The sequence below is a fragment of the Nicotiana tomentosiformis genome, chromosome 12 (assembly GCF_000390325.3).
Source record: "Nicotiana tomentosiformis chromosome 12, ASM39032v3, whole genome shotgun sequence".
NCBI classification, from domain to species: domain Eukaryota; kingdom Viridiplantae; phylum Streptophyta; class Magnoliopsida; order Solanales; family Solanaceae; genus Nicotiana; species Nicotiana tomentosiformis.
This window is the reverse complement of record NC_090823.1, coordinates 63,092,764-63,120,128: the sequence shown is the minus strand read 5'-3', so window position 1 is coordinate 63,120,128 and position 27,365 is coordinate 63,092,764. Positions and strand designations below refer to the sequence as shown.

Below are 27,365 nucleotides of genomic sequence, written 5' to 3'. Positions count from 1 at the left end.
GCTATTAGCTGTCTAACTTTGGCCATACCTTCGCATCCCCCGTGCCACATAGCAAAATCTGAGCATTAGCAGTTGATCAACCAGGTGAGTACCGCAATACTAATGAAGCATTTGTAAGTAAAAAAACACAGTGCGCCTTCTAAAATACGCACCCTTCTCAGGTAATACCAAGTACTAGCATTTATCTAAACATCTGAGACCATCCATGCTGTCTAAAATTCATGACCTCTCCTTCAGAACTGAACCGCCACCTAGTACATGCAAACCTCAATCCCACACGACACACCACATCTATCATAACATCAAATAAAACATGAGAATCAAGTTATCAACTATGAGTCACAAGAAGTAGTACATACTCAATCAGTTAGAAACCTATTACTTGACTCCCATCTAAGAGAAAATTACAACACGCAACATACTCCTCATACCTATAGATAATGTCCATCTCAAGCCGTGGCAGAAATCATCGAGAATATTTCGAAACCCATCTGCACATAACCAAGCCATCAGATTTGAACTTCCTCTAACTCAACCAAGTCACGCAGGTCTCCAAGCGCAAGAGAATTGCCATAAAATACCCGTAAAGCCTCACCACGTCATAAGAACCAAAAGAAACGAGCATACCGTTACCATATTTATCCAACCTACTACCAAGCTGTCCTATTTAATCTGAGGTTTTTATGAATTGCCTTCAAGTTAACACTTTTCCTTGCCATAATACCACGATCCTCAACCAAAACTCGTAACACGAGATCCTAACATGAAACCATGTCGCCCTAAAGCCCATAAACTACTGTATTCCCTCATAAGCACCCAAAATACTGCATCAGAGTTACCTACTCTGAAGAGACCTTATATGAATCTAAAGTCATTTCCTTAATCTCTCTAATACAGAAATGTAGAATCCATAATGATACAGAAATACCGAGAGTACCGATACCATCCTACGCAAATCTCAGGTCTTAGTCATAAACAATTCTCAAATGCCACATATGAATCTTGAACTCTTTAGAACCTTCTCGAGAGCTATCCACTCCATTCAAATATTAAATGCACCGCCAAATGAGCCGAATGATTTGTGCTCCATTAGTACACCAACACCCAAAGAAGTAATCCATACCTCTAGGCAACTGAGTGAATCAATTTTCTTAGTACATTACATCCATCATGAACAGCAAAGCTAAACCATTCCAAGACTTCCACATATCCATAAGGTGTAATACATCGTACATCTAGAAATTTCCTTGCTTAAGTCATCCTCCAAACCAACCTTTGCAAGTCACAACTGATCCACAAGTATGCCTCAGACCAAAACGAATACAACTCATAACCATGCAATCAATTCATCGATAGCAGACTCCCCCACTTGGCTCAAAGCCATAGAATAAAATATTCGATAAATCACAATACCCATACTCTATTACTGACATAATCCTGCACTAAGATTCAACTAAATCCTTCATAAACTCATGCAACACAAACCATAAAATACCTCAAATCATTTGCTAAGTTTGCATTCATCGTCGTGACAGTCAAGTCAACTTTCTCAACCGATCCAAATTCAAATTGCAACACATATAACCCACTGGTATAAAGTAACTCTCCACAAAATATCATAAAGATCACACATCCGTTAGACCACCCTGCAAGAGATAACCCACCTACTTAGCCTCAAATTGGCCTTTCACTATGCCATTCCATGGCCACAACTATCATGCAATCACTAAGTCTTCCCGAGTCTAAACTCGTCAACAAGACATAAGAATCTACTTCATCCAATAACCGGACAACATGAAAGATCCCTCAACACGATCATAACTCGAGACTGTACAACAAATCAAGATAGAAATCAAGCATCCAATAGTCCTTTTCACATCCCAAGCAACCCTTCTTGTCACATCAAAGCCATCTGAACACATCCTAGAGTCACCTCATATTCATCATATAGCTACCCAACTACTCACAGAGACATAAATCTCCTGGGCATATTACCAGACATATAAGCCCAAAAGCACTTGTTTACACAACTGAAACTACCTAGCCCAAGCTACGGTTCAACCCTGGCCTCAAGTCCCCCAGACTGGCCCATCACAAAAACACAGAAAATACATCTCGCACCTCATTCATAGAATCACAAGCCGTTGATGCACAGCTAATATCGAGCGCTCACATACGCATACGAGTGAGTGGAAAGAATTCAAAGAAATATGCTTCAAGCTAAATCAATGCCGCACGATAAGGAAAGAAAGATGGGAAGTTTATCCTAAATGCCATGTAGTCTCTCGAAGATAGGTAAGGACTTTATCATACCGATCCGCAAGACTCTAGTAGACATTTACTCATGACTCGTAGAACCTATGAACCTAGAGCTCTGATACCAACTTGTCACAACCCAAAATTTACTAGTCGTGATGGCACTTAACCCAACCCACTAGGTAAGCCAATTAACAGTCAACAAAGTACAGTTTGAGCCGTAACCTCCTCATCGTGATCAATCTGAGGCTCCACTGTGGGTGCTGCTGCTCGAGTTTTAGGCTGAGCTCTACCTCAACCTCGGACCCTAGCTCGGCCTTGGCCTCGACCTCTGCCCCTGGTAGTAGCTGCCACAGGGGGCTCCGGCTCTTGTCCGGCTGTAGATGTAGTGCGTGTTCTCTCCATCTGCGAGAGAACAAGAATAGAATTGTTCAATCATCAATGATAGAATAAAATCGCATGATAGAGAAAGAACAAAGTGAAACTTTTCCTAAACTTCATAGCCTCTGGAAGATAAGTACAGACGTCTCCTTAACGATCCTCCAGACTCTACTAAGCTTGCTCATGACTCGTGAGACCTAGGTAACCTAGTGCTCTGATACTAACTTATCACGACCCGGAATTCCCACCCCCAGGACCGTGATAGAGAGTAATTTTACTTGTTAGGCAAGCCAACGTTAGAACAATTTCTAGCCATTTTTAACAATTCAAATTAAATAATAGTCAAGAACTAAATAAACAGAAATAGAGTGAGAAAAATCATATAATCGCGATATTTAAATACAATTCCAGAACTGGTGCCACAAGTGCACGAGCGACTAGAATAATATAAATAATGGTCTAAATGAAAGTAAAACTGACTGAAATGAAATAAACAACTCGGATAAGGTAGATGGGGGACTTCAGGGCTGCGAACGCCGTACAACTGTACCTCGAGTCTCCGACCCGGCAATCAATCCGAGCAATCTACTGACCGCCGCTAGGACCGACTCCAAAATCTGCACAAGAAGTACAGAGTGTAGTATGAGTACAATCGACCCTATGTACTCTGTAAGTGCCAAGCCTAACCTCGACGAAGCAGTGATGAGGCTAAGGCGGGTCACTCATAATAACCTGTATGCAATATAATAATAATAACAGGAAAGAAACGTAGGAAACGTAAGGCATTTAACTTATGAAAATAAACTCAATCCTCGAAATCCGTAAAATCGAAAATATTAGTCCTCTGAATCTCGCACAAAAACACTGAAAGCTAACATAATGCACAATGAATACCAAACACACAATCCGTTGCAGCGCGCAACCGTACAAACATAATCCTCCCTTATTTCACCATATCAATATAAAAAATAACATGTAAAATCCGTTGCGACGTGTAACCCGATCCCACCATATAATCAGAGTCAATATCACAATCCTCCCTTATTTCACCATATCAAAATCACATGTAAAATCCGTTGCGGCGAGCAACCCGATCCCACCATATCAATGTCAATCCTTCCTTATTTCACCCGTTGCGGCGTGCAACCCGATCCATAAATAAAATCAATAAATGTAAGCAATTCAACAACTCTAAAGCACAAGAATCTCTACAATTAAAGAATATAAAAACAAACCGTAAAAGAACCTCGTACCAAATCAAGGAATGCTATAATTAATATAGAGCAACAAGACAAGTCAAATATATGGCAAATAAAGTGTACAAGCAAGACAATTAAGGCAAGTAGCAATTAATCATGAAAGCATGGGAGAAACGAACATTTTAGTATGAGAGAAATAATTGACAAGTAGCCAGTTAAGGCATATGAAATAATTAAAGCATGTAACAGTTAAGACATGGAATAAAACAATTAATGAAATGCGGGAAAGCATGGAAACAGGTATTTTGACGGCGTATATACACTCAGCACCTCGCATATACGCTGCTACACATGTGATTCACATAGCACATAGCTCAAGGGTTCCTAATTCCCTCAAATCAAGCGTGATCGCGAAGAAGAACATACCAGATGACAACATACTTCCAAAAACCAGCAATATCTAAGTTCAAAAACATTCGTAGCCTATCCGAAACTTACCCGAGCCCCTCGGGCTCCAAACCAAACATGCACACAAGTGTAATAACATCATACGAACTTGCTCGTGCGATCAAAATATCAAAATAATATTTGAACCACGAATCGGATACCCAAACAAATGAAATTTTTAAAGAAAACTTAAGAACTTTCAATTTTTCAATCAGACGTCCGAATCACGTCAAATCAATTTCGTTTTGCACCAAATTTTGCAGACAAGTTATAAATACTTAAACGAACCTATACCAAGTTCCGTAATAAAAATCCGAACCCGGTAGTAATAAAGTCAATATATGGTCAAATTTAGAAATTCTTTAAACCTTTTAACTTCTAGTTTTCAACAAATTATGTTAGATCAAGCTAGAGACTTCCGAATTCGATTCCGTGCATACGCCCAAGTTTCAAATCACGATACGGTCCCACCGGGACCATCAAAATACTGATCCAGGTTCGTTTACACAAAACGTTGACCATAGTCAACTCAAATGAATTTTAAGGCACAACTTCACATATTTGTCAATTTTCTCATAGGAACTTTCCGGAAAAAGGACACGGGTTGTGCACACAAATCGAGAAAGACTAATCGGAGCTATTCGAGGTTTTGAAACACAAAAATGAATGGTAAAACTATAAATGACCTATCGGGTCATCACATCAACTACATATAATACACAATAAATTAACCCATTAAATTTTACGGTGTGTATATAATTGAAAAATAAGTAGAATTTTAAACTAGTTCCAATCCCATTATCACAAGAACAAGAAGAGAAGTGGGTGCAATGGTAATTAAAAATTTCTATGAATAATTTGTATAGTACCTTTAGCATTCACATCAATAGTAATTTCTGAAAATAGTGGAGCAGGAAGAACAACAGGTGATTTAAATAAAAGAAAATTGAGAGATTTCGGATTACTTAACAGATGAAGGGGTAATTTTTATAAGTTTTCTGATAGTAGGGGTAAATTTGGCTGGATAGTATAACGGTAGAAGTAAATTTAGTCGGATAATATAACGGAGGTTAAATATAGACAATATCCGAATTAGAGTGGTATGTTTGGCTCTTTTCCCTTGGGGAAATTGGTGTTTTACAATGTATATAGGCCCTCCACGTGCCCCTTTTAGTAGTGGGCTCGGATAATTTTGTTTAAAAGTATAATGGTAGGAATATATACATTTCGGTACTCAAACGAAATGTAAATACAAATAATTTTTAGAAGTAAAGAACAAATATGAACCTTTTTCGAAAAATATAAAACGCCTAATGTCATATATTGATTGGTCATGTAAATACTCTTAAGGGTCTTTTGGTTACAAGCCATAGGATAAATAATCCCTGTACATAGATTTGTATTGTTTTATAATATGTTTATACACCATTTTAATTTCAGATAACTAATACATGTATAATTTTATACAGCAATCCTGACATAATTTTATACCACATCGATAAGTTATAGTAATTGGATAAAACTTCAACATGACAAAACTGTCATTAAGAATAGATGGCTGGCTGCGGACCTAGAATTTTGTTCAAGTGGGTCAATTAAGTTCGGTAACATTATTTCAATAATAGTCGATAACAAAAATTACAGCATACAAGGAAGTGAATTTGTATGTTACTCTCTCTTTTGATAATGCTCCTGGAAAAATTGTAGTTTGAGATAGTGTTTTTTTTTTCCTCCCCCCCCAAAAAAAATGGTTAGACAAAACAACATAATTTTTCAAGAACGTCATAAAATTTCCTTCACGTAATCACGAAAAAGGAAAAAAACACAACATTTATAATGTACAAAAGTGTTAAAATAAATAAAGCAAACACTAAATACACAAATCTGCACATACAAGTACAGTAACTTTTTAAGTTATTATCTACAAACAATAAATAATACTCCATAATACTATAAAGCAAATTATTACAGCAATTAAAAACAATTTTAATATGTTACGAATAATAAATTTAAAAGGATAGAGCTAGCAATTTTAATATATTATTACATTTAGCTAATTTAATACTAAAGATTAAAGAAATGAAGCGCTGTTGTCAGAAGGTAAACAAGACAACAAATGCAGTACTCCTTGCTCATGAATTGTTTACTGTACTAATGTGTTCACCCCCTTAGACGTCAAAAAGTTAAAAAAGCATGAAAGAGCGTGCGCAGACCGTGGACGAACCCGAGTCCTCTCCCGTAAAATGATGACTCTACTTTATCGCTGAACTGAAGGTCGACAACGTTTGAAGTGGGTTAATTTTTAATTACATATACTCTTCAGGTATAGTTTACACGTATAAATAGCATAATTTTGCGATAAAGCGGGTTCAGTTGAACCCACTTGATTCTACGTGGATCCACTCGTGATAGCTGCTACTCTTATTCTTTGCCTCAAGTGACCACACTACAGCATTTTAGGCCTACAGCCACACTGATTATAGATCACACTTGAAAAGTGTTCGTGGCCTTTGATTAGAGTTTTCGGCCACGATTTTTAAGGCCATCCTTAAAAAGCGTGTTCTTAAAATATAAAGACCATACTTTTTAAGTGTTGCCAATACACAAATTATCTGGCAACGCTTATTAATTATATGGAAAAGGACCAATACTACCTTTAACGTATTGAAAATGGCTCATAAATGCCTTCCGTTAACCTTTTGGTCTAAAAAAAACCCTCAATGTTTTCTTTTGGCTCAAACAAGCCCTTTAACTAACTGACCAAACTAGGTATTGTTGACACTTTAAATATCCACATGGCACATTATAAGCTTGCCACGTGTATTTCTCTATATTAAAATTAAACCCACCCATTTTCTAAAGCCCAAACCACCTTCTATCCATCTATTAATCTCTGACCCATATGAATAAACCCCCGACCCCTATTTCATTTTAACCCTGAGTAGTGGAGTTAATTGAAAGATATTTGACTACCATGGAATCAGTCAGAGGAAAGGGAAAATGACAAATGATTTTGGTGAAGTACTAGAAGAATGGTACGAAGAGCTAGAAGATGTTCAAATAGACATATCAATGCTAGAGGATATCATGATTATCAACGTGACAACATAAGCAATGAAGGATTTCATGGCAGTGCTCATCAACATAGTTTTGGAGATAGAAATTCGAGTCGCAATTTGCAAAGACGTGCATGTCCATTTGTGTTAAAGATTTATGAAATGTTTGGTAACATTCAGTTCAATCCCTTGATTTAAACGATGTATAACAACCATCCCTTTAAGAAAAAAAAAAAAAAACAAATCCCTTGATTTCGTGGAGTGGTAATTGTACCAGCTTCATTATCAATGATTGTCATAAATTAATTTGCTGCTCAAGTTTTCCCAAATTTTTCCGCCATAACAGTGTCTCTAGCTTCATCTGTCAACTCACTGCTATGTCCCAAATGAATCAGCCAGCCCAAATGAAGAAATATCGGGGGTTTACTCGTCCGGGTCGAGAGTTAATATATGGGTAGAGGGTCAAAGCGGGTGAGTTTAAAAATAGGTGGATTTAATTTTAATGTAGAGAAATACACGTGGCAAACTTATGACGTGCCACATGGTTATTTTAAAGTGTCAAAATTGACTAGGTCTGGTCCGTTAGTTATAGGGGCATGTTTGAACCCAAAAAAAAAACATTGAGAATAATTTTAGACCAAAAGGTTAACGGATGCATTCTTTAGTTATTTTCAATACGTTTGGATTATTTTTGACCCTTTTCCGTTAATTATAATACAACGTTTTTGAAGAGTTATTATATTGTTATACTAATTGTAACTCTTTATAAGCGTAGTCTAAAAATTTCTTATATAAAATTTCCCTCAAAATTTCCCCCCAAATATTACAATTAATGAAAATATTTCCCCCCAATACAAGACAATGAAATCATCGTCCAAAGAATACTAGTGGGAAAACTTTCCCCAATTCTTTTCTCTCTATGCCGCTTCACCTTCAGTGCCTTCCTTAACCTAATTCATTGCTTGCCATTCATTGCTGCATGTGTCTTCCAGATTACTCTCACCCATAGCAGATCTCCATCCCTTTCTCTATTGGTAAATATTTCTTTTGGTCAAAACTTTTCCGTTTTTTCCAATTTTTAGTTTTGTTCTTATACTTTAAGATTCAATTTTTCTAGTTTCTTACTAATGGGGATGAAAAAATAATATTTTATTGTGTACAATATCTGGGTATCTTGGTACAATCTTTGTTTTTTTCTAATTTTAGATTCTTGGGCTAAAAAGAAGTAATTTTGTTTTGTTTAATTCTTGGGTATTAAAGTTTTTAATTTTTTTTACTAATTTTAGATTCTTGGGCTGAAAAAAGTAATTTTGTTTTTTAATTTTTGATATTTTTGTATAGTCTTCGATCTTATACTTAACGCTTCAGTTTGTCTAGCTTCTTATCGACGAGGTTGATAGAAGTAATTTTTTTTTTGTTTGCATAATTACTGGGCTTTGTATAGTCTTTATTTTATACTCAAAGTTTTACTCTTTTTCAATTTCTGATTATTGGGCTTACATAAGTGATTTTTTTGTTTAATTTTTGGCTATAAGAATTTTCAATTTTATCTTAATTTCATATTCTTGAGTTGAAAATAAGTTATTTTTTATTTTATTTTGGGTGTCAAAGCTTTAATCGATTTTTGCAATGTATACGTTTACTGAGAGTTGCATTCGATCAAACTATGTTGAAAAGTTTGACAAGCAGGGCGTTATTTAGCTTGAGTTTGTGATTTCAAAATATTTTGAAAGTGCTTCTGAATTTGGTGGTTATTTTGACCTAATTTCAGTTGTACAACCACTTTGTTTTACGTTTTTACCTGAATTAGTGTGTGAGAATTTTGTGAAACTGATATGGAGTTACTTTAACCAAAAGCATGGTTGAAGTAATTTTCTAGCTTGCTCGTTAATCTCTGTGGTGAGACTTCATATTTGGGGGTTTTACTTAGTGATTGACCTTCTGGGCAATTTGATTGTGCAAATGAGCTAAAATTTTTATGATTATTTTTTGAGTCCAAGAGTTCAAAGATTGTAGTTATTTATGGTTACAAATTGTTCTGTCAAAATGTAATGTGGCAAACTGTTAGAATATATAGTCTAAAATGACAAATTGGGTGTGCTTGTATAGTCTAAATTGAGTTCATAGGGAAAAAAAATGCACGGAAACAAAGTGTGGTAGGTCCGAGGGAAGTCATAGTAGGGGCTGGCTGTAAATTGGGTGGAAAGGTCCAGTATGTGTGTTGGACGGCAAAGAGAGTTTGAGATCTATATCAGATGAAAACTTTAGATGACTATACATGATTTATTACAAGTCAGCATTGCTACTAATGTTTGTACTCGTTTGCTCAAGATCTTAAAACTAAAGTTGTATGAAGTGGTTGGGGAGAAAATTTGATTGTTATAGGGTGGGAAAGAAGAAGAACTAAAACTTATTTGTTAATGATGCCTGATGTCTTGAACAACCAAGCCACATCTTCACCCAAAAAATTATTTTTCTAATATTTTGCGAACATTTTAAGGAGTGAAAAGACTTAATTCTGTTGCTAAACAAGCCATTGTTGGGTTAACTTGGCAACTAGATTATGTCAAATTGAAAAACTCGTGCATCTAAAATTATGTCACTTTTGGTGGAGCTTTGTTCTCCAAATTACTTTCAATGGATAAGAATCTAAAATTTCATTATGTGCATCTAGCACTTTATGCACCAAGCTGTATATTCCTTTGCATTAGGTCCCCAAATGAATGTATTTGTAGCTTGTGAGTCTTCCTTGTAGTTGTCGTCAAGCTTTAATCTACCGTTGGACTCCTATTGCCTCAAATTTTGTTCATATATTTTTGGGTATCTTTGTATCGTCTGCTAATCGTTTTTAGTTTTTCTAGTTTCTGATAAATGGGGTTGAAAAAGATAATCTTTATTTTTGTATAATTTCTGGGTAAATTTGTATAGTCATTGTTTGTATTCAAGTATTTAACTTTTTTTCCTTCTAATTTCATATTCTTATGTTGAAACAAAGTAATTATTTTATTTAATTTCTGGGTATCAAAGTTACCTTTTACTAATTTCAAAATATGACTAGTTCTGGAGTTTCTTCTTAAGAGTTGAAGAAATCAGAAATAGCTAGTTAGATTTTTATATCTTAACTTCTTTTAATTATTTATTATTTGTACGAACGTCAGTATACTTGCCAATGTGCACATGCCATTTTTTGGTGCGCAGAATTATTTTCTGTCTTTATTTTGTGGATCCTGCGCATTTTTGGTGCGCAGAATTATTTTGCCAACGTCAGTGTACTTGCCAATGTACGAACGGGCATTGAATTTCTTCGCCTTGATTACTTTCTGCCTTTATTTTGTGGATCCTACTAATTTTACTTTTTTATCCAAGAAGATTAGTCACGCTCGGGAAGATTTGTGGTAGACTTGAAGTTGGGTTTGGCTTAGCTTAAGTGTCATGACTAGGTAAGAAAGTCTTATTGTTTTATAACACATAATTTTCCAGATTTACTCTTAATGTTTAGGATTTATTTTTACAATATAGTTAATGCTTAAATTATTATATATTTGAAGATCTAATAAATTTAACTTTTAGGAATTCAAATGTTCCATCCAAGGAATGGATGAATTTACCAAGGTATAGCAAAGAGTATATCAAGGGTGTTCAATCTTTGTTAGATTTTTCTTGCTCTTATGGAGATCCTCAAGGCGAAGAAATTCAATGCCCGTGTGCAAAGTGTTGTAATATTCGTTGGACTCGAAGGAATGTAGTGTATGGTCATCTAATATGTTATGGATTTGTTCAAGGTTATACAAGATGGATTAATCACGGGGAATGAAAAATTTTGATGAATGTTGATTGTGACATGGATGACAATGTTAACTCCTATGATGACATTGATGGGTTGTTGAATGATCAATTTAGAGATGTCGCACATGCTGAAGGAGTGTATGAAGGTCCAAACGAAGATGCAAATAAATTCTATAATTTAGTTGACGAGGCAAGCCAAGAACTATATTCTGGTGGTAAAGGATTCTCTAAATTATCTTTCACAATTCGTCTATATTTTTTGAAGTATCTACATGGATGGAGTAATGCGTCATTCACTTCTCTTGTAGAGTTATTAAAAGAGGCGATGCCTGAGTTTAATATTCCTATATCCTACAATAAAGCCAAATCTATAGTAAAGGATATCGGTCTTGATTATGAAAAAATTGATGCATGTCCCAATGATTGCATGCTATTTAGGAATGACCATAAAGATGATGAATATTGTCATGTCTGTGGAGCTTCTCGATATATTAAATATCCTAAAGTAGATATTGATGAAATAGATAACGAGCTTAAGGCTTCGAAAAAAGCTTATCGCATTCCAGCAAAAACTTTGAGACACTTTCCATTAATTCCTAGACTCAAAAGGCTATTTATGTGCTCAAAGACAACAAATACATTGAGCTGGCATGGCGAAGAGCGTTCTAAAGATGGAAAGTTAAAGCATCCCGCTGATGGCCAAGCATGGAAAGACTTTGATAGCTTGCATCCAGATTTCGCAAGAGATTCTCGCAATTTGAGACTTGGCTTGGCAAGTGATGGGTTCAATCCATTTCGAACCATGAGCATATCTCATACCATGTGGCCAGTTATCTTAATGGTGTATAATTCGCCTCCTTAAAAGAGCCTGAAGCCAGAATATTGTATGCTTTCTTTGCTTATACCCGGGCCGCAATCACCTAGAAATGATATTGACATTTATTTACAACCATTGATAGAAGAGTTAAATGTGTTGATATCCGACGATCAAGACAATTCCCGTGAGTGGGAGTCCGGGATAGAAACATATGATGCTTCAAGAGATCAAACCTATCAAATGCGAGCAGCTCTTTTGTGGATAATCAGTGACTTTCCTGCATATGCTATGTTATCCGGTTGGAGTACAAAAGGAAAGTTAGCTTGCCCTTGTTGTAATTATGACACTAATTCTCGTTATCTTAAACATAGTAAAAAAAATATGTTATATGGATCATCGTTTTCTACCTATGGATCATCCGTGGAGATCTAATAAATGGTCTTTCAATGGAAAAACAGAATTTAGGCCTCCTCCACCTTTGTTAAAGGGAACTGATGTTCTTAATAGCTTACGAAATTTTAACAATGTGTTTGGGAAGAAGCGAAAGAGAACAAATGATGGCCCTTGGAAAAAAGGTCATTTTTTTTTAATTACCTTATTGGCAGCACAACTCATTACGTCACAATCTTGACGTAATGCATATAGAAAAAAACATAGTTGATAACGTAATTGGAACTCTGTTGGATATTCCTGGCAAGACAAAGGATCATGCAAATGCTCGTTATGATCTGGCAAGTGCTTCCAACATATCTAGGTATGTGCAACTAGATGAAAGAAAATTATTCGGTTATAAAACCCATGATGACCACTTCATGTTACATTACTTGTTGCCAATACCAGTTAAAAGCATACTTCATGATCATGTTGCTATTCCTTTAATTCGTCTAAGCTCTTTCTTTCGCCGTTTATTTCAAAAGGTTATCATAGTGGAAGAGCTAGATTGCTTGGAAGTAGAGATTATTAGAGAAACAACAAATCAATTGGAAAGAATTTTTCCTCCAACCTTTTTTGATATAATGATTCATTTGCCTATTCATTTGGCGAATGAGGTAAGATTAGGAGGTCCAGTTCAAAATCGATGGATGTATCCTCCTGAAAGATATATGTGTACATTAAAATCATATGTTTGCAACAGAAATTATCCAGAAGGATCTATTGCCGAGGCATATTTGGTTGAAGAGTATTTGCATTTATGCTTTAGATACTTACATGGAGGTGTACAAGCTTTTAGTTTGTTCCCTAACACAGTTGTCCTTTAGGTGCGAAAAAGAGTGATCCAATTATTTTAGATGATAGATCACTAAGTCAGGCACATGCATACTTATTGAACAATTGTGATGAAGTTCAAGAATATATTAGGTAATTTTATTACTTATAGTGTTTTCTTTTATGCAGATAGTTATTAAATTACTTTATTTATTATTTTACATACAAATAAAAGTACTTGCTGTGTAGAGAACATGAGGTTGAGGTTAATAATCTATCACGACCCAAAATCCAACTAGTCGTGATGGCACCTAACCCAACCTGTTAGGTAAGCCAATTTAACAAAAAATCCAATACCAATGATATTCACTGAGAGGAATAAAGTTAATATAACTGAACTTCTGTACAAAGAGTTCCCAAGGACTGGTAGTACAAATCATGAGCTTCTAAGATTTAAAGTTTACAACGCTGGTATGAAATAAATATATCATCTGATTGAAATATACATGAACAGATTAATAATTCTAAAGCTACCAAGAACAAGAGGCAGCTATGACCAGAACGCAGGCAGATCTTCAATGCCAGCTCCTGCCATACGCAGCAACATCAGCATCCAAAATCTGCATGCAAAGTGCAGAAGTGTAATATGAGTACAACTGACCCCATGTACTCAATAAGTAACAAACCTAACCTTAGGTTGAAAGTAGTGACGAGTTGGGACAAAGGTCAGAGTCCAACACCAATAGCCAACAATAGCTCATAATAATATAATAAAAGTGGTACAAGAAATAACTCAGAGATAAAATCATATGTATACTCTCAGAGTATCAATTCACTCAGTCCTCCCAGTCACTCACTCCTTACAGTCACTCAGTCCTCACAGTCACTCAGTCCTCCCAATCACTCGGCACTCACTTTCGGCACTCGCATTCAATAGGTACCTGCGCTCACTGTGGGTGTGCAGACTTTGGAGGGGCAGATCCAGCCCAAGCGCTATAATAAGCCAATCATGGAATGAATCAATAAAGCCTGCTGCGGCGTGCAGCCCGATCCCATAAATATCACTCATAAATAGGTCCTCGCCCTCACTCAGTCATCAATCTCTCCAGCCTCTCGGGCTCACAATGTCATGAAAATCAGCCCAAAAATGATGATATGATGTATCAATAAATAGCAACATAGACTGAGATATGATATGCAAATGAATGAGTATGACTGAGTATGTAATTCCAATTTAAGCAAATAACTCCACATCAGATATGACCTCAATGAGTCCCAATAGAATAAGCATATAGCCTAAATATGATTTCTAACATGGATCACAGCTCAATTACTCTAACACGTAAAAATTTCATGGATAAAACAAGATTAGGTAACTACAAAGTACCACAGAAACAACCAAGTCATAATTCACACGGTGCACTCCCACACGCCCGTTACCTAGCATGTGCGTCACTTCAAAACCAAACACATATCACGCATATTCAGGGGTTTATACCCTCATGACCATGTTTAGAAGTGTTACTTACCTCGAACAAGCCAATTCCAATACCGAGCAAGCCAAATAATATTCTAGAAACGCCATCCCACGTATACCAACCACCGAACGGCTCAAAACTAGCCAAAAGCCCAAAGTCAACCAAAAAGTCAAACCCGGGCTCGCACCTCAAAATTCGACGAAACTCACATAATAGGACAACCCATTTAATTACGAGTCCAACTATACTCATTTCACTCAAATCCGACTCCAAATCGATGTTCAAAACTTAAAAATTTACTTTATGAAATTTTAGACAAACCCCCCCAAACTTTACTTTGAAATCATCAATGAAATGCCAAAAACAAATATGGATTCATGAAATATAACCAAAATCGAGAATAGAACACTTAACCCAATCCATTTGGTGAAAATCGCCTCCAAAATCTCCCAAATCCGAGTTCTCCAACTCAAAATATGACCAAATGAACAAACCCTCGATATTATATGCTTTTGCCCAACTGTTCTGTTTCGTTTCTTATATCAAACGATTTCAAAACTCACTTTTGATGCCTCCATTAGATTCCTTGTAAAATTCCAGTCAAGTTAGGCTTTTGAATCACTCATTTTGACTTTATAATGAAGGAGATATGTTGGTTTCAATATTTGAAAATAGTGCAGATTTTTAAATGCGAATTCAGTGACAATGTCGTAATTAATTTGAAAAAAATCTAGCAACCTAATTCTTAGTAAAATGACCATAAATTCTTCATACGATGTTGAAACTTGATGATTCCAGCTGCGGTTACAAAATTATGATACGAATCTAATGCTTCAACCAAAACAGAAATTGGAGCACATTTGCTTAATGGGGTACCATTTATGCTTGAAGAATCGACGTCGAAACATAAAAAACGAGCGCAACACAACCCGCCACTCGAATGACTTACACATCTATCATACATAATCATCCCCACGAGAAATACTTCTATAATTCTTCCATGCCACATAGAAAAATCTGAACATTAGTAGTCTATCAATCAGGCGAGTACCGCAATACCAATGAAGCCTCCGTAAGTCAAAACACAATGCGCATCCTTCTCAGGCAATATCAAGTAGTTATAGCATTCATCTAAACATCGAAGACCGTCCATGCTGTATAAGAATTTATGACCTTCCCTTCAAAACTAAACAGTGACCTTGCACATGCAAATCTCAATCCCACACAACACACCACATCTATCATGCCATCATATAAAAAGTACGAGAATCTCATAATCAACTCTGAGTTACAAGCAGAATATATACCCGGTAAGTCAGAAACCTTCCATTTGATCTCATTTAGGAGAAAATCACAATATGCAACATGCTCCTCATGCCAGTAGGAGATATCCATCTCGAACCGTGGTAGAAGTCATCGAGAACACTTAGGAATCCATTTGCACATAACCAAGCTATCAGAACCGAATCCCTCTAACTCAACCAAGCCACACAGGTTGCCAGAACCCAAGAGCATTGCCACAAAACACCTGCAGAGACTCACCACATCATAAGTACCTAAAGAACCGATCATATCCATTATCGGGCTGATCCAACCTACGACCAAACTATCCTATTTCTACGAGTTCCTTCCGAATTACCCTCACGGTGACACTTCTCCTTGCCAGAACACCACGATCCTTAACCAAAACTCACCACACGAGATCCTAGCATAAAATCACACCGCCCTAAGGACCATACGCCACCGCATTCCCTCTTAAGCACCCTAAAAGTACCACAACTGAGACACCCACTCTAAAGAGGCCTTCTATGAATCTAAAGCAGTTTCCTTCACCCTCCTAATACTGAAATGTAGAATCCATAATGATATAGAAATACCACGAGTCTCGACACCATCCAATGTAAATCTCAAATTCTAGCCATATACAAATCCGCAAAATTCTCAATTGCTACATATGAATCTTGAATCCATTAGAGCCTTCTCGAGAGTCATCCACTCTGCTCAACTCTCAATTGCACCGACCAAACGGGCTGAACGGCCTGTGCCCCATTAGCACAACAACACCCAAAGAAGTAACCCCTCCTTAACGCAACTGAGCAAATTCCTACTCCATGCGCACTACATATTCCACAATAACAACTCAATCCTTCCATGATTCCCATATACCCATAAAGTGTAATACATCATGCATCCAGAAATTTTTTTGCTCAAGTCATCCTCAAAACCAACCTCTGCAAGCCATAACCGATCCACAAGTATGCCTCAGACCAAAACCAATACAATATGTAACCATGCAATCAAATCATCGATAGAAGACTCTCCCACCTAGCTCAAAGCCATGGATCAAAATACTTGATAACTCACAATGCCTATACTCTATTACTGCCATAATACCGCAGTGAGATTCAATTAAATCCTTCATAAGCTCTTATAACACAAACCATATAGTACCTCAAATCATCTGCTAAGCTCTCATTCATCCTCGTGTCGGTCAGGTGTAACGACCCGACCAGTCGTTTTAAGTGTTGTAGCCTTGTTCCCTTATTTACTGCTCATTTTATGCTTAATAGTTGCTATGTGACTTGCCAGGGTAGTTGGTTCGGTTCTGGGGAGGTTTTGAAATGAGTTGAGACACTTAGTCTCAAGGTTGGAAGCTTTAGTTGAAAAGGTTGATCGGATGTTGACTTATATATAAACGACTCTGGAATGGAGTTTTGATGGTTCTGTTAGCTCCGTTGGATAATTTTGGACTTAGGAGCATATCCAGATAGTGATTTGGAGGTCCGTAGTTGAATTAGATTTGAAATGGCGAAAGTTAAAAAATTAGAACCTTTGAAAATTTAGAAGTTTGACCGAGAGTTGACTTTATGGTTACCGGGCTTGAATTATGGTTCCGAGAGTTGGAGTAGGTCCGTTGTGTCATTTGTGACTTGTGTGCAAAATTTGAGGTCAATCGGACGTGATTTGGTAGGTTTCGGCATCAAATGTAGAGGTTAGAAGATCAAAAGTTCATTAGGCTTGAATCGAAGTGCAATTAATAGTTTTAGCGTTGTTTGATGTGATTTGAAGGCTCTCCTAAGTTCGTATCATGTTTCAGGACTTGTTGGTATATTTGGTTGAGGTTTCGGGGTCCTCGGGTGAGTTTCGTATGGTTAACAGATCAATTTTTGGACTTGGAGAATTGCTGAAATTTTTTGATGCACTGATATGGTTTCCTTATATGCGATCGCGTGGGAAGGTCCGCGATCGCGTAGGCTAATTGGAGCAACTGTGGTATTTTGTTCAATGCGATCGCTAGTTCTGGTATGCGATCGCGTAGGCTGGGGAATCAGTGCATCGCGAACATGTGGGCTAAGCCACGTTCGCAAAGAGGAAATGAGGCAAGAGTTGGCCATGCGCATTGTTCTATGCGAACGCGTGTGTCAATCCGCGATTGCGTAGGCCTGGGAAGCCTATGCTTCACGTTCGCGTGAGTGTGTATGTGATCGCATAGAGGAAGTTATGGGGGCAGTGGAATTTGTGCTTCACGATCGCGTAGGTGTTTCCACGATCGCGATTAAGGATATCTGGGCAGACTTTAAATATTTCAAAAACGAGGGTTTAAGTTCATATCACAAATTTGATTTTGGGAACTCGGTTAGAGGCGATTCTTGGAGAGATTTTCAAGGGAGTGATTGGGGTAAGTGATTATTACTTAGTTTTGATTAAATTCCATATTTATATCTTTGATTTCATCATTTAATTAGTGATTTGGGTTGAAAATTGGAAAAAAATAGAGGAAAGTCCTTAGGCCGAATTTTGGGAATTTGATCGAGATTTTGGTATCGGATTTGAGTAATTTTGGTATAGGTGGACTCGTGGTTGAATGGGTGTTCGGATTTTGTGACTTTTATCGGATTTCGAGACGTGGGCTCGGGGGTTGACTTTTCAGTTGACTTTTTGATTTTTGATTAAGAACTTGGTATTTTCTTATGGAATTGATTCCTTTAGCTTGTGTTGATTGTATCAAACTGTTTGTGGCTAGATTTGAGGCAATCAAAGGACGTTTCGCGAGGCAAGGTCTTGTTAGAGTAGGGATTTGCACAATTTGAGTTAAAGAACACTTTTAAACTTGGTTCTGAGGGTATGAAACTCCGAATTACGTGTTATGTGATTGTTGTGGAGGTGACACACATGCTAGGTGACGGGCGTATGGGCGTCCACCGTAAGAATTGTGAGTTGGTCGATTCCGTGGAACTGTATATTTGAATAATCTTTCTATTACCCATATTTTCACCATGTGTTAGAGCAATTGAGCTGCCAGTCATGTTAGAAATCCAGCTTAGGCTCCGTGTTGGTACTGTTGGGACCCACAGAGGTCGTGTTACATGTTGAATTATTTGCTTAATTTGTCAAATTATACTCAGTCACAACTATTATTTACATAATATATCTCAGCCTCTGTAGTTCTTTATTTGATACATCATATCATCATTGTTTAGGCTGATTATCATGATTCTCGTGAGCCCGAGAGACTGGAGAGATTAATGACTGAGTGAGACTGAGGTTCTATTATGAGTGATATTCATGGGATCGGGATGCACGCCGCAGGAGGCTTTATTGATTCATGCCAGGATTTGGCTTATTATAGCGCTTGGGCTGGATCGACCCTTCCGGAGTCTACACATCCACAGTGGGTGCAATGCTAGCAGTTATTTACTTTTGGGTTGGATCTGCCCTGATTTATTTGCTCTTTGGGCTGGATCTGTCATGTTCTGTGTTGAATTTTATTGCAAAACCTAAATACATGTCTAAATTCTTGCACCTTTACTTGTAGATTATAAATTTCTGAGATATCACTGTCATATTTGTTGTAATTTTTCGTACTGTTAATACTGCATATGGACTGTATTACTCAAACTCGTCACTACTTTCAGTCCAAAGGTTAGATTTGTTACTTATTGAGTCGGTTGTACTCACGTTACACCCTACACCACGTGTACAGATCCAGGTGTTTTCGGTCACGGCAGTTGCTAATTCACAGAGTTCAGACATTCAGAGATCATCGAGGTAGCTACTTGGTGTCCGCAGACCTTGACTCTCCTCCCTTATCTTTCAGTTATTCATTCAGTTCTACCTTTTAGACAGTGTACCGGACTATGTCATTATGTAGATGCTCATGTACTCAGTGACACCTCGATTTTGGGAAGACTTATGTATTGAGTTATGATATTTTATCCTGTTTTATGAGATTTTTATTTATTCAAACTATTTTAGTATATTTCAAAGGTTAATAGTGTTGGAAATGTCTGAGTAGTCGACTTACCTAGTACCATGATAGGCGCCATCACGACATGTTGATTTTTGGGTCGTGACATCATGTCAGCTTTCTCAACCCATCCAAACTCAAATCGCAATACCTATAACCCACTGGTAGAAAAGAAACCCTCCGCACAACATCATAAGGATCACACATCCGTAGATTACCCCGCAGGTTATAATCCACCTGCTTAGCCTCAAACTGACATATCTTTATACCCTTTCACAGTCACAACTATTACGCAATCACTTAATCTTCCTGTGTCTTAACTCATCAACAAGTCATGAGAACCTAATTCGTTCCATAATTAAACAACATGAAAGATCCTTCAACACACTCATAACCCGAGACTGTATGTCATGTCAAGACAGAAATCAAGCACCCGATAGACTTTTTTACATCTCAAGCAAACTCTTCTCGTCACATTCAAACCATCTGAACACATCCTGCAGTCACATCTTACTCATCATATAGCCATCCAACCACTCATCGAGCCATAACTCTACTCATAGGGTCACTACTTGACATATAAGTCCAAAAGCACGTGCTCACACAACCGAAATCAAAATGCTCAAGCTACAGTCAAAATCCGGCCTCAAGTCCTCCAGACTGGCTGATCATTAGCACACAGAAAACACATCTCGCACCTCATCCATGGAATCACAACCCCTTGATGCACATTTGATACCAAGCGCTCACGTACTTATACGAGTGAGTGGAAGGAATTCAAAGCGATATGCTTTAAGCTGAATCAATGCCGCACGATAAAGAAAGAAAGATGGGAAGTTTATCCTAAATGCCCAGTAGCCTCTCGAAGATAGGTATGGACGTCACCATACCGATCCGTAAGATTCTACTAGACACTTGCTCATGACTCGTAGAACCTATGAACCTATAGCTCTGTTATCAACTCGTCACGACCCAAAATCCAACAAGTCATGATGGAAACTTAACTCAACTCGCTAGGTAAGCCAATTTAAACAAAAATCCAATACCAATGAGATTTACTAAGAGGAATAAAGTTAATATAACTGAACTTCTGTGCAAAGAGTTACCAAGGACTGGTAGTACAAATCATGAGCTTCTAAGATTTAGAGTATACAAAGCTGGTATAAAATAAATACATCATCTGTTTGAAATACACATGACAGATTAACATTTCTAAAGCTACCAAGAATAAGAGGCAGCTATGAATGGAACGCAGGTACATCTTCAATGCCAGCTCCTGCCATACACAGCAACATCAGCATCCAAAATCTGCACGCAAGGTGCAGAAGTGTAGTATGAGTACAACCGACCCCATGTACTCAATACATAACAAACCTAACCTTAGATTGAAAGTAGTGAAGAGCTGGGACAAAGGTCAGAGTCCAATACCAATAGCCAACAATAACTCATAACAATATAATAAAAGTGGTACAAGAAATAACTCAGAGATAAAATCATATGCATACTCTCAAAGTATCAATTCACTCAGTCCTCTCAGTCACTCAGTCCTCATAGTCACTCAGTCCTCCCAATCATTCGGCACTCGCTCTCGGCACTCACACTTAGTAGGTACCTGCGCTCACTGTGGGTGTGCAGACTTCGGAGGGGCAGATCCAGCCCAAGCGTTATAATAAGCCAATAATGGCATGAATTAATAAAGCCTACTGTGGTGTGCAACCCGATCCCATAAATATCACTCAAAAATAAGCCATCGCCCTCACTCAGTCATCAATCTCTCCCGTCTCTCGGGCTAACAATGTCATGAAAATCAGCCCAAAAATGATGATATGATGTATCAATAAATAGCAACAGAGACTGAGATATGATATGCAAATGAATGAGTATGACTAAGTATGTAATTGTAATTTAAGAAAATAACTCCACATCAAATATGACCTCAGTGGGTCCCAACAGAATTAGCATATAGCCTAAACATGATTTCTAACATGGATCACAACTCAATTACTCTAACACATAAAAATCTCATGGATAAAACAAGATTAGGTAACTACACAATACCATAGAAACAACCGAGTCATAATTCACACGGTGCACGCCTACACGCTCGTCACCTAGCATGTGCGTCACCTCAACATTAAACATATATCACATATATTCAGGGGTTCATACCCTCAGCACCAAGTTTAGAAGTATTACTTACCTCGAACAAGCCAAATCCAATATCGAGCAAGCCAAACAATACTCTAGAAATGCCATCCCGCGTATACTGACCTCCAGATAACTCAAAACTAGCCAAAAGCAACTTAAAAATATCAAATAATGCCAAAGGAAACAAACTCAATCGATAAAGGTTGAATCTTTAATCAAAAGTCCAAAGTCAATAAAAAAGTAAAATCCAGGCCCGCACCTCGAAATTCGACGAAACTTAAAAAATTTGACAACTCATTGAATTACGAGTCCAACTATACTAGTTTCACTCAAATCTGACTCCGAATCGATGTTCAAAACTCAAAAGTTTACTTTATGAAATTTTAGACAACCCCTCCCTCCCCCCCCCCCCCCCCAAAAAAAATTTACTTGGAAATAATACCAAAAACAAAGATGCATTTATGAAATATAACTAAAATCGAGTATAGAACACTTACCCCAATCCATTTGGTGAAAATCGCCTCCAAAATCTCCCAAATCCGAGCTCCCCAACTCAAAATATGACCAAATAAACAAATCCTCGATATTATATGCTTTTGCCCAGTTGTTCTACCTCGTTTCTTATGACAAACGATGCTGAAACTCGATTTTGATGCCTCCAATGAATTTCTTGTGAAATTCCAATCAAGTTAGGCTTTTGAATCACTCTATTTGACCTTATAATGAAGAAGATATGTTGGTTTCAATATTTAGAAATAGTGCAGATTTTTAAATACGAATTCAATGGTAATTTCGTAATTAATCTGAAAAAAATCTAACAACCTAATTCTTAGTAAAATGACCATCAATTCCTCATACGATGTCGAAACTTAATGGTTCAAGTTTCTATGGTTCTAGAATTATGATACGGATCTAACGCTTTAACCAAAACAGAAATTGGAGCTCATTTGCTTAATGGGGTACCATTTATGCTTGTGGAAACGACGTCGAAACATAAAAAAACGAGCGCAACACAACCCAAACCTATCCGAAACTCATCCGTGTCCCTCGAGACCCTGTACGAACATACCAACAAGTCCCATAACATAACACGGACTTACTAGAGGCCTCAAATCACGCATAATAACATCAAAACTACGAATCGCACCTCAAATCAAACTTAATGAATTTTGAATCTTTCAACTTCTAAAACTCGTGCCGAACCTTATCAAATCAACTTGGAATGAAATTAAATTTTCCACACAAGTCTCATATGATAAAACGAAGCTACTCCAATTCCCAGAACCACAATCCAAATCCGATTTCATCAAAGTCAACTACCAGTCAAACTTATGAACTTTTCAAACCTTTAAGTTTTTAACTTTCGCCAATTAGCGCCGAAACCTTGTAAAAAAATCTAAATACAAATTTGGGTATACTCCAGAGTCCAAAATTATCATCCGGACCTAATGAAACTATCAAAACTCTAATCCAGGGTCAAATATTCAAAATTCAAATTTGGTCAACTCTTCCAACTTAAAGCTTCAAATATGAAATTCATTCTTCCAAACTAATTTCGAAATACCTGAAAACTAAAACTGACAATTCACACAAGTCATAATATATTATATGAAGCTACTCAAGTCTTTAAACTATCGAGCGAAGTGCAAATACTTAAAATGATTGATCGGGTCGTTATATAATCAGAGACGAGGATCTAAATAGAGAAAGGCCAAGAATCATAGTCAAAACTTTTCTCAATGGTTTGAAACTCGTGCTTTGCAAGAGGATGTGACCGATTTTCTAAAAAATTATCCATTGGACCAAATTCAATTGCTAAAAGATATTCTGAGTATCTCATTAATGGATATAGATTCCATATGAGGCAGCGTGATGCAAGGCGTAAAATATAAAATAGCGGTGTTACATTAGTCGCCCTAACAACAAGCTTTGCAAGCTCAAAAGATAAAAATCCGGTTGATGCAAATTTAACTTATTATGGTAGAATAGTTGATATAGTTGAGTTAGACTATTATGGTCATTTTAAGGTTGTCTTATTTAAGTGCGACTGGTATGAGGTTGAAGAAGATATTTATGGCCTTACTTATGTCTACTTCAACAAGAAATGTTATCAGGACGAGCCTTTTATCCTAGCATCTCAAGCACACCATTTCTTCTATGTGTAAGATCCATATGATCAAGATATATATTATGTCATGAAGACTTTCCCGAGAGACTTATTTAGCATAAGTGACGAACTTGAATCTGATGCCCCACATTGTTATGAAAATGAGCCATCTGAATATTTGGTGGGACCATCTATACCGGAGGATAATGGTGAAGTTGTCTTAGTAAGGAGTGATGTTCCAGCAACCATTCTTGATGTGCCTCCAAAAGGATTTCTAGCACAACAACTTGAATTTGAATCAGATGAAGAATTTAATTTTGAAGACACATAATAAGTTTTATTCTAATTCTAGAAAATAGCTTAGCTATTTTTTGATTAATAGCTAGAGACACATTAAAAACTGTTGCTTTAGATTCAAATTGATATTGTCTATTTAGTCAAGAATATTGAATATTTTCTTGCTGGTGGTTTCTTCTATGTGCACATATATTTTCTGCTTATATATTTTCAGAGTGTCCCTTTTGGTACTAGTAGAAAGTACTTAATTGGTTATTCTTTGACTTTGTCTTGTTAATATATGTTATTTTTTATATTAAGTTTGCTCTTCATTTTTGAAGCATTTGGATTATTATTAAGTTTGCCCCAATTTATTTGATGAATCATATTGCATCATATATGGAATGAGGCTTCGTCCTCTAGTTTTGAACTAAATAGATAGAGAAGTGAATGTGAATAAGTAGAAATTATGGTTCTGAATTTGTATCATCCTAGTACCTTGTGTATTGAAGCAAGTTTTAAAGTATATACATATTTATTTTTTATTATTACCAGGTGGTGCATATGCAACTAAAGAAGATTGTGGACTAACAAATTTTGAGGAACCAAGAGATACTGAACAGGTATCTCTATAACTTTGCTTATTTGTATAGGCTCTGGCATCTTCTTTCTCTTTTATCTTTGCTTTCCTAGTGCTCGGAGATGAAGTCATTCTTCTTCCTTGTGATGTTCTATGGTCACATGGGTAATTTTCTCTGATTGACTACATATAAATTAGAAGTGATTCTGTAATTCAAATATTATCATTTTTTACTTTCTATAGCATATCCATAATAATTTATGCAAAGTGTTATTTATTCTTACTAGTTGTTGGGCTAAAATATTTCTCTTTTTGTATGTAGGATGAATCAAGCAGCGGCTCTAAAGAAAAAGATATCAAATCCAAACAAAGCTCAAAGTCCAATGAAGAATATAGATTTTGATTTCCAATACCAATCAAGTTCCAAACTAGCCAAATATTTTCATATTAAGAGAGAAAAGTTTGAAAGTGATCGCAACGATAAAGCTGCTATAAAGCAGGCATTACATGGAGTTAAAAGAAAGAATTATATGCCTGCAACATCAGAAGGACAAAGTAGACCGAGATTAACTCAATCCAATGAGTCAATTCAAAAGTTAGGAAGGAGTAGATTACCGGTGTACAAATCAATCCAATCGTCTTCAAGGGAGGAACTGAACACTTCACGTAATATTGCAAGTAAAGGACAAATTAAACAAATGTTAATTCAATTGGAGGAGCCCATTCAAAAGCAAGGAATGTGTAAATTACCTGTACATACATCCGTGCTCCAATCATCTTCAAAGGCAGATCGTAAGACTTCACATTTGATTAGAAGAATACAAGGTGAAGGAAAGAAACAACTTGATATTCAGGAGATACAAAATTGCAAAAAGGTAAAGACAAACTCAGTCCTACCACCGACGAGTGTTAATCAATTTCTAAAAAAATATAGGATATACGTAGGTGGTGAAAAACGTCTTGATAATCACCCAGTAAATGAAGCCAGATTTATGTCCTCCCTTATTATTGATGAGCGTAAAATAAAATTGGATAATTTTGCTGCACAAGATGAAGTTGGTGGCGATGAATTTATTAGAGATGAGGATATGAATATCGATTGTGCTGCAGGTGGTATGTCTTAAACCTTATAACTATTTTACATATTTTAATTTTTTTTTCTTATGTCTTACTTGTTATATCAATCTAGGGACATAGAGAAGAAAAGAGTTCGAGGGCAAACAATATGTAAGAATATTCATGCAAGAAGTTTTGAAGAAAGATAGGAGGTGAAATTTGATAAAGGACAAGTAGTGGGACCAACTGACAAGAGAGTGTATGATTTGACCAACTTCTTAGGAACAATTGTAAGGAATCCTAGATTTATCCCCTTGGTGCATACTAGTTGGCATGCTGTGTCAAAGGATATTAAGCAATGAATGTGGGAATATGTCAATGTAAGAATAATTAATTTTTTAATTGTATATTTTTTGTATTTTTCCTACTAAGTATATATATATATATATATATATATATATATATATATATATATATATTGTTTTTGCATAGTCCAAGTTCTTAATTCCAGCTGAAGGAGAGAAGTGGGTAATGACTGGTCTTTGTGATGCTTGGAAGCGACGCACGAGAAATATTAAGAAGAAATATTTTAATAAAAATGCTAATATTGAAGAAATGCTACAAAATCGTTCCAATGAGATACCTGAAGTTCAATTCCGTCAATTGATTGAGTATTGGGATGATGAAGATGTCCAAGTAACTACATTTTCTACCTATTGTTGCAGTATATCTTTTTCTCTTTTTGATTTATTAATTAATATATTTCTTTTTTTGTTAGGCTATCTGCCAATTAAATTCTGAAAACAGGAAAAAATAAAAGTGGAGGCATCGAATGGGACCTATTAATTTTGCAAGAGTGCGTGTGGCACTGGTAATATTTAGTTGACACTTTGTAATCTGACTTTCATTTCTTTCTGTACTTTGTCGGAAGACAGTGATGTTTTTCTTTATTTTCTTTGATGTAATTTGTAGCGCGCAACAAAAGAGAATTATAACGACCCGACCGATCGTTTTGGGAAGTAGCACTCCGTTCGGTGGATTAAGGTCTCAAAAAATTTCGTAATGTGTATTATGACTTGCGTGTGTGGTCGAGATTGGTTTTCAGATGATTCGGAATTTAATTGAAAGAATAATTCTTATTTTTTGAAGCTTAAATGAAAAGAGTTGACTGGAGTTTGACTTTTGAGAAAACGACCCCTGAATGAAATTTTGATGATTTCAACAGCTTCGTATGATGATTTTGGACTTAGGCGTGCGTCCAGATTTGGATTTGGAGGCCCGTCTGGTAATTTAAAGCATTTTGGCGAAAATAAAAAATTTGAAT

The 27,365-nt window shown here is 36.6% G+C and overlaps 1 protein-coding gene across 5 annotated transcripts; it reads left to right on the top strand.

The window, feature by feature from the left end:
• Positions 1–8,175: 8,175 nt before the first annotated feature.
• On the top strand, positions 8,176–27,074 carry LOC104088328 (uncharacterized). 5 transcript variants are annotated; one of them, XR_011412784.1, is made up of 7 exons: positions 8,176–8,373; positions 10,709–10,779; positions 24,961–25,028; positions 25,308–26,421; positions 26,534–26,737; positions 26,820–26,912; positions 27,014–27,074. XR_011412784.1 is itself a non-coding variant. In XM_070191862.1 (6 exons), the coding sequence occupies exons 2-3, from the start codon at positions 10,772–10,774 to the stop codon at positions 26,107–26,109; spliced, it is 810 nt and encodes a 269-aa protein (XP_070047963.1). In that variant the 5' UTR covers positions 8,180–8,373; positions 10,709–10,771; the 3' UTR covers positions 26,110–26,421; positions 26,534–26,737; positions 26,820–26,912; positions 27,014–27,074. The 5 variants fall into 5 exon arrangements, 2 of the variants coding, with proteins under 2 accessions (XP_070047963.1, XP_070047964.1); XR_011412785.1 differs by having other exon boundaries at positions 10,706–10,779; XM_070191862.1 differs by lacking the exon at positions 24,961–25,028 and having other exon boundaries at positions 8,180–8,373.
• The last annotated feature ends 291 nt before the right edge of the window (positions 27,075–27,365 follow it).